Below are 8,072 nucleotides of genomic sequence, written 5' to 3' on the forward strand. Positions count from 1 at the left end.
ATTGTATTGTATTGTATTGTATTGTATTGTATTGTATTGTATTGTATTGTATTGTATTGTATTGTATTGTACTTTTTAATAAATAATACAAACAGATAACTCTCTATATTTAAACATTACTGTAATTATTTACAGAAAATCTAATTATTATTTATAAACTTCATGAGAATTATTTTTAAAAAATGATTAAGCTTTAAACATAAATATATAAAACTATTTTAATCAATTATTTACATTTAGTTCCTTGAAATCTGTTCATGCTTTCAGATCTTAGTTTAAACTATTCATGGCTTTGTGATAATAAAGTTTAAATAAATAAATCTAGGAAATAATTTTATATAATGGGACTGTTAACGTTATTTCATTTTAACATTGCCATCAAAGATTCCCAGCTACACGCTCATCTGTGCAACGATGACAAAGAATCTGTTCGGAATAAAAAAAATTTCGGCCTTTTTTTTACTCTTCTTTATTAAGGAAAATCCACAAGTTATTTTTTACAATGCTGCGCGGACCCAACTTTAAAAAAATCAGATCTTTCATCATCGATTCGATAAAGTTTTAAAGGTACTGATTTAAATCATTGATGGATTTTTTTCTAAAAAGACAATAATTAAGGTTACAGAAGCTTTGTAAACTCTTATTTAAGTCGCATAGAAAATGCTTAAAGTTAAATAAAGTAAAAATTAAACTTTGTAAATATATTATTTAGAATTAAAGGATAATTTTTAAATCTATAAATTTAATTTCTAAAGCTAGAACCTCAAAATTAGAAAATATTTTAGTATTTAGAAAATTCAAATAAGTTTTTTACTCTGCATTATGTAGTTTGCATAGATGTTTGGTAGATGTTACATTTAGGAAACTGGAGATATGTATACCAGTATACAGATTTAGGAAACTGGAGATATGTATACCAGTATACAGATTTAGGAAACAAACTGGAGATATGTATACCAGTATATAGATTTAGGAAACAAACTGGAGATATGTATACCAGTATACAGAGTTAAAAACTATAAACATTAGCGGGAACGTCACCAAGAAGAACCTAAAATATTTAATTGCATTAGTTTTTAAAACTGAAAATATGATAAATAAATTATCTATTATTTTTTTTTTAAATGTCCTGATGCAACGCAATTTTTGCGAAGTTTCATTATTATTTAATCTTAAAGAAAAAAAATGTTTTATGCAAATCAATTAAAAAGTTAGCAGCACTTCAAAAGAAAATTAAACAAAGCAGAATGCATAAAACATTTTACAGTTAGAGAAAAACAGGTTCTTTAAATGTGCCTTTTTCAAAACTGCATTCTCTATAAGTTTGTATTCAACAAATATTCAAAATTTGTGCTTTACTAAAATATATTAATTTTCATTTTAGCCCTATATCTGTACGACTGTACGAGTAAAACAAAAAATCGAGATGTTTTTTTTTGACAAAACCGTGATTTTCACAGCAACATAACTTTATCTCAACCGTTACTTTTTGAATTTTTTTCCTTTTTTAATGTATATTGCTTATTTACCTGTCCACTTTGGTATACATATGTTTCCTCTGCAAGGCAATTTGTTGCTCAGTTATGCCTTCGGTTTGATGAAGAGGTAATATTTCCTAAATTTGATTCGATTAATAATTCATCATTAAACGAGAACTCTAGAAATTGAAGTTGGTGAAAATACTGAATACTGAATACTGACCACTCTATCCGTAGATTCGCCATTTCTAGAATTATTGGCAGCGTGGGTTTCTATTGCTGACATCTTTAAATTATTCTTTCTTCTTCGCGGGCTTTCATCAGTCCAGCTGTCAGAATCACGCAACCTCTCAATCTGTGAAGATATTTAATGTTAAACTGTTTAAAACTCTTTCTTAGGTTTTAATGAAGGAAATCAGTGTACAGCTTAATTGTAAGTGTACCTTGTACTATGTAGGCATACTATGTGGGACCTGTGTATGTAAAGCTGGAATAGACCTGTACCTGTTACTGTGTATGTACAGCTGAAATATACCTGTACCTGGTACTGTGTATGTACAGCTGGAATATACCCCTGGTATTGTGTATGTACAGCTGAAATATACCTGTACCTGGTATTGTGTATGTACAACTGGAATATACCTGTGCATGTTATTGTGTATGTTCAGGTGGAATATACCTCCTGTACCTGGTGTTGTGTATGTACAGCTGGAATATACCTGTACCCGGTATTGTGTATGTACAACTGGAATATACCTGTACCTGGTATTGTGTATGTACAACTGGAGTATACCTGTACCTGGTATTATGTATGTACAACTGGAATATACCTGTACCTGGTATTATGTATGTACAACTGGAATACACCTGTACCTGGTATTGTGTATGTACAACTGGAATATACCTGTACCTGGTATTATGTATGTACAACTGGAATTTACCTGTACCTGGTACTGCGTTTGTACAACTGGAATATACCTGTACCTGTTGTTATGTATGTACTGTTGGAATATACCTGTACCTGGTACTGGGTATGTACAACTGGGGTCTCTAATAGTATTTTAGATTTATGGAAGAGAAGTGCAGCGTACTCTGCTAAAGCTGCAAACACGAAGAGTATACAGGCCAACATCCAGGCTTCAATAGCGGTCAACCCTTCAGCCTGGAATACATATATATAGAAGAGTATACAGTCCAACATACAGGCTTCAATAGCGGTCAACCCTTAAGCCTGGAATACATATATATAGAAGGAACAGAATAACCTAAAATATACGGTTGAAGACACAAACAGTACAGTACAATTTCATTAGTTAGAACTGACCGGGCCAAAGTTTGAGCGCAAATTCGACGTTCAAAACTCCTACTTTGGAGGGTGAATACGTATTCAGAATTAGTTTTTTTTAATTATTAAATAACGACCACATAAAATGTAAAAAAGTTCTACAATAAACTACAGATGTCATGTATAGGAACATTTTGAGAAATTAAAAATTAATCTTATCATCGAAAATAAGTAATCTTGTTCAATTATTAGTTTCTACTTTCTCATTATTCTGGTTTCTCATTATTTACAAAGATTTTTTGCAGATTTTATAGAATTATTATTGAAAAGACGACATTTGAAGAATTTGAAGAAATCTGCAAATAAATTCAAAGAAAATGAGAAATTCAATATAATAATGAAAAATAAATAATCGATTTTAGCATTGATTTATTGACAAATTTATTTTGAAAAATATGTTCCTAACTATCTTATTAGATTACTGGATAATTTTTACTTTATTTTTCGTTGTCGTTTTTTTATAATTTAAATAAAAATAATTCTGAAAACGTATCCACCCCCAAAGTAGCAGTTTTGAACGTCGAATTTGCGCTCAAACTCAGGATTTACAGATCTTTAAAAAGTTTAACATGTCTCAAATGAATCCGAAAGAAGTTTTCCACAACACTGCATACTCAGTTCAACTACCTTACATAGCCAGTCACTCCCTTTAAAATAAGTAAACTTTATACCCGTCTAGCTGCACGAGCTGCTCACATCTTTTAAGGGAATCTAATTGAAATTTGAAGTGACCTTCCATTTAAATAGTGGAAGATAACGTGGTTTTACTGACTTGAAAGTTGTTTATTTCCGATATATTCGCATATTTTTCTAATACAAATAACAAGCATGTCACATTGGCAGAGATCGCAAACGAAATGAAACAGCTTTAAAAAATAAATGTACATGGATATCTTACTCATACTTGGTCAGACAAAGCCTTTAGAGGGGTACCGTTGTGAATCGGACTTGCCACTCCATCATTTGAAAATACGTTTACACTCCCTTAAACTAAAAGTTTACCATTAAATTCTCTAATCGGTAAAACTAATCCTCAGATCAAATTAGTACGCACTCCGCAGTACTGGACCAACATTATGCAGAAACTCAATTGGTTTAACTTGTACTTTCTAAATGCATGTATCTTTTTTAAATACACCAGTTTGAAAAATAATAATTATTCTGACAGTTGTTTTTATTTCATTTTGACACTGTGTACATATTTACTGTTATTAAATTAATTTACACATTGCAAAAATATGTCCATCAACAAGTGTAGAGGACGCCTGCTAATTTGATTTTTCTTTTATTTAAAAACATTAAAATTATAAAAAACGTACCTTGGGCGTATTTGTTGTAACATTGTTGAATATATTGACGAGAACTAGAAACAGGGTAACCAGCAGCGCCATTCTTCCTAGATAAACATAACAGGGTTACCAGCAGTGCTCTTCTTCCTATATAAACATAACAGGGTTACCAGCAGTGCGATTCTTCCTTTATAAACATAACATGGTTACCAACAGCGCCATTCTTCCTAGATAAACATAACAGGGTAACCAGAAATGTCATTCTTCCTAGATAAACATAACAGGGTAACCAGCAGTGCCATTCTTCCTAGATAAACATAACAGGGTTACCAACAGGGCCATTCTTTCTAGATAAACATAAAAGTGTAACCAGCAGCGCCATTCTTCCTAGATAAACATAACAGGGTACCCAGCAGCGCCATTCTTCCTAGATGAACATAACAGGGTTACCAGCAGCGCCATTCTTCCTAGATAAACATAACAGGGTAACTAGCAGCGCCATTCTTCCTAGATAAACATAACAGGGTTACCAACAGCCCCATTCTTCCTAGATAAACATAATAGTGTTACCAGCAGCGCCATTCTTCCTAGATAAACATAACAGGGTAACCAGCAGCGCAATTCTTCATAGATAAACATAACATGGTAACCAGCAGCGCCATTCTTCCTAAATAAACATAACAGGGTTACCAACAGTGCCATTCTTCCTAAATGATTACATTTGTATACAGACAATGCAGTCTGTATTCAAAATACGATGTGCTTTTAGATCAAATTTATACTTTCCTAATATCTTGATTTTGAAATAAATATTTACATAAATTTAAAGTTTTCACTTAAGTTTATACATTTAAAGGGACTGTAAAGGAAAAATGAAAGGGGGTATAGGATGAAGCCTGAGAATCTTAGGCGTTAAACTATACATATAAAACGATCTGATGTTTTTGTCTCGAGAAATTGATACGAAAATTTATACGAAAATTCATATATATATAATTTTGTATAAAAGTTGTAGTATCAAACAGATCATATTGAACAAATACGCAACCAATCTGAAAACGATTATATCCCACAGAAACCTGAGAATCTCAGGTTTGCTCATATTATAATTTTTTATTTTTATTTTGCATTTTTAATAGATATAATTGATAATATAATCGTTGTCACGTGATACAGACGGTAATCACGTAACCAGTTTACTGCACTGTCATTGGCTGAAGTTCCGGTGACGTAATACGGACTATATGTGATTATATATCAATGTTATCTATTGAAAATGCCAAATGCAAATAAACAAACTATAATAGGAGGAAACCTGAGATTCTAAGGCTCCTGTGGGATATCGTCGTTTCTAGATTGATTGCGTATTTGTTGAATATGGTCTGTTTAATGCATAGATAAATAAATAAACATAGATAGCTTATGTGCACAAAATCACAGTCCGCGAACTAATACTTCTAGGGTCAAAGTGTACTCCAATGATAAGCGGGGTGGTTTGGTGTTTTAATGGATTTCATAATAGAGTGTAAAATAACTCCGGGAATGGAACTATTTGGACAGCAATATTTCAATGAGCAATTTATCATATTGACGAGAGCTGAAGAAGGACATGAGAAGGACTAAACCAACTTAAATTTCTCTCTACATAACTCATGTACACTACAAGTACTCAATGACATAAGAACAGCCAATGCTCACAACCGACCTAGTTAATCTATATAATAGGAATATCTTACATCTCTGTACATTTATATCGTTCAAGATGAAAAATGTCGTCTTATGCGCAATCTATCTTTATCTATGGTTTAATACTACAACTTTATACAAAATTTCACATATATAAATGATACAGTTTTACATCAACTTCTCGAGACAGATAGATGTTTTATTTGTATCGTTCAACGCCTGAGATTCTCAGGTTTAATTCTATACCCCCCTTTCATTTTCCTTTACAGTCCTTTTAAGGTTGATTTCAGGTCATCTTATTTCATTCTAATCATGATATTACTCTCTGTATATGTATATATACGCTGTAATCCAGTTATAAAACAGGAGCATCGATCCAGATTTTCCGGAGCTTATGCATCTTCATTTTATGTCAACTTTATGCAAATCTTTCATTAAAGGTAAACATTTTTTAAGGAATTGGGAATTGTTACTTCAGGGGCAGGATAGTTTATAATAGACACTATCTGAAGTGTCTTGCGTTGTTCGTGAAAAAAAAAAGTTTGAAGAAAATCTATTCGTATTTTTTTAGCCCGGGGTACTCAAGGGTTCCTTCAAATAAATTCAGCCCGTTGACGTCAATGCACTTTTCTGTACATGAATATTTATTCTATGATTGCAAGCCATTTTTTAAGCAACGATAAGCAATTTGCAAATTACAACTTCTATTTGACAACTTTGACAACATTAGACTCTTATCTTGATAAAAATCTGAATAAATAATTATACAATACATTAACCAATATACAGGAAATCACTGAAAATTCAAGTTCATTAAATAATGTGTGCAAGTAATAAGACGGTTATCCATGTATACCTGGAATACTGTCTGTAGGTGCTAGGAAGGATATCCATGTATACCTGGAATACTGTCTGTAGGTGCTAGGAAGGATATCCATGTATACATGGAATACTGTCCGTAGATGCTAGGAAGGATACCCATGTGTACCTGGAATACTGTCTGTAGGGGCTAGGAAGAATATCCATGTATACCTGGAATACTGTCTGCAGGTGCTAGGAAGGATATCCATGTGTACCTGGAATACTGTCTGTTGGTGCTTGGAAGGATATCCATGTATACCTGGAAACTGTCTGAAGGTGCTAGGAAGGATGGTGTTAGGTACTTTCCCAAAGGCATTTTCCCAAGGGCGACTTCCCAAGTGGCAATTTTCCAAGTGGCAACTTTCGAAGTTTGAAATTTCCCATACGGCAACTTCCCAAAGGTTAGTTCAGGCCCTCTGAGGCGCCTGAGATTACAATGGGGGTGGAGCGCTGCGGCTTGGATGGGCTAGGGGGTCGAGCGCCGCGGCTAGAGCAGGCTGAGGGCCGAGCGCTGCGGCTAGAACAGACTTGGGAAATTGCACATTTGGGAAGTTACCACTTGGGAAAATACCCTTGGAAAGTTGCCACTTAGGAAAAATCCTTTGGGTAAAGTACCTAAAATCGGAAGAATGTCCATGTATACCTGGAATACTTTCAGTAGGAACTAGGCAAAATGTCCATGTATGCCTAGAATACTCTCTGCAGGAACTAGGAAGGATATCCATGTATACATGGAATACTGTCCGTAGGTGCTAGGAAGAATATTCCTGGAATACTGTCTGCAGGAACTAGGAATAATATCTATACCTGGAATCACGCCTGTAGGAACTAGGAAGGATATCCATGTTTACCTGGAATACTGTGTGAAGGAACTAGGAAGTATATCTCTACCTGGAATCACGTCTGCAGAAACTAGGAAGGATATCTATACCTGGAATCACGTCTGTAGGAACTAGGAAGGATATCTATACCTGGAATAACGTCTGCATGAACTAGGAAGTATATCTATACCTGGAATACTGTCTGCAGGAACTAGGAAGTATATCTATAACTGTAATCACGTCTGCAGGAAGTAGGAAGTATATCTATAACTGTAATCACGTCTGCTTGAACTAGGAAGGATATCTATACCTGGAATCACGTCTGCAGGAACTAGGAAGTATATCTATACCTGGAATCACGTCTGCATGAACTAGGAAGGAAATCTATACCTGGAATCACGTCTGTAGGAACTAGGAAGGATATCTATAACTGTAATCACGTCTGCAGGAACTAAGAAGTATATCTCTACCTGGAATCACGTCTGTAGGAACTAGGAAGGATATCTATACCTGGAATCACGTCTGTAGGAACTAGGAAGTATATCTATACCTGGAATAACGTCTGCAGGAACTAGGAAGGATATCTATACCT

The 8,072-nt window shown here is 33.9% G+C and overlaps 2 protein-coding genes across 3 annotated transcripts in view; both read right to left on the reverse strand.

The window, feature by feature from the left end:
* Positions 1-747: 747 nt before the first annotated feature.
* LOC111701072 (glycine receptor subunit alpha-2) lies at positions 748-7,816 on the reverse strand. 2 transcript variants are annotated; one of them, XM_023472208.1, is made up of 6 exons: positions 7,791-7,816; positions 4,143-4,219; positions 2,500-2,640; positions 1,702-1,833; positions 1,530-1,615; positions 748-1,051 (listed from the first exon to the last, which is right to left on the reverse strand). In XM_023472208.1, the coding sequence occupies exons 2-6, from the start codon at positions 4,212-4,214 to the stop codon at positions 970-972; spliced, it is 513 nt and encodes a 170-aa protein (XP_023327976.1). In that variant the 5' UTR covers positions 4,215-4,219; positions 7,791-7,816; the 3' UTR covers positions 748-969. The 2 variants fall into 2 exon arrangements, with proteins under 2 accessions (XP_023327976.1, XP_023327975.1); XM_023472207.1 differs by having other exon boundaries at positions 2,494-2,640.
* The window catches only part of LOC111701073 (glycine receptor subunit alpha-1), a gene marked incomplete in the record, with an annotated part of 11,773 nt that continues 11,491 nt past the window's right edge, over positions 7,791-8,072 (reverse strand). Inside the window, 1 exon segment of the mRNA XM_023472209.1 lies at positions 7,791-7,904. Within this exon segment, the coding sequence (XP_023327977.1) occupies positions 7,812-7,904 (93 nt within the window).

Source organism: Eurytemora carolleeae, unplaced genomic scaffold (assembly GCF_000591075.1).
Source record: "Eurytemora carolleeae unplaced genomic scaffold, Eaff_2.0 scaffold277, whole genome shotgun sequence".
Classification (NCBI taxonomy): domain Eukaryota; kingdom Metazoa; phylum Arthropoda; class Copepoda; order Calanoida; family Temoridae; genus Eurytemora; species Eurytemora carolleeae.

Coding starts and splice junctions, on each gene's coding strand:
- LOC111701072 (XM_023472207.1), bottom strand. CDS start 4,214: ATGGCGCTGCTGGTTACCCTGTTTCTAGTTCTCGTCAATATATTCAAC. Junction 2,641..4,142: donor TTACAACAAATACGCCCAAG/GTACGTTTTTTA, acceptor TATGTATTCCAG/GCTGAAGGGTTGACCGCTAT. Junction 1,616..1,701: donor GCGAATCTACGGATAGAGTG/GTCAGTATTCAG, acceptor AATCAAATTTAG/GAAATATTACCTCTTCATCA.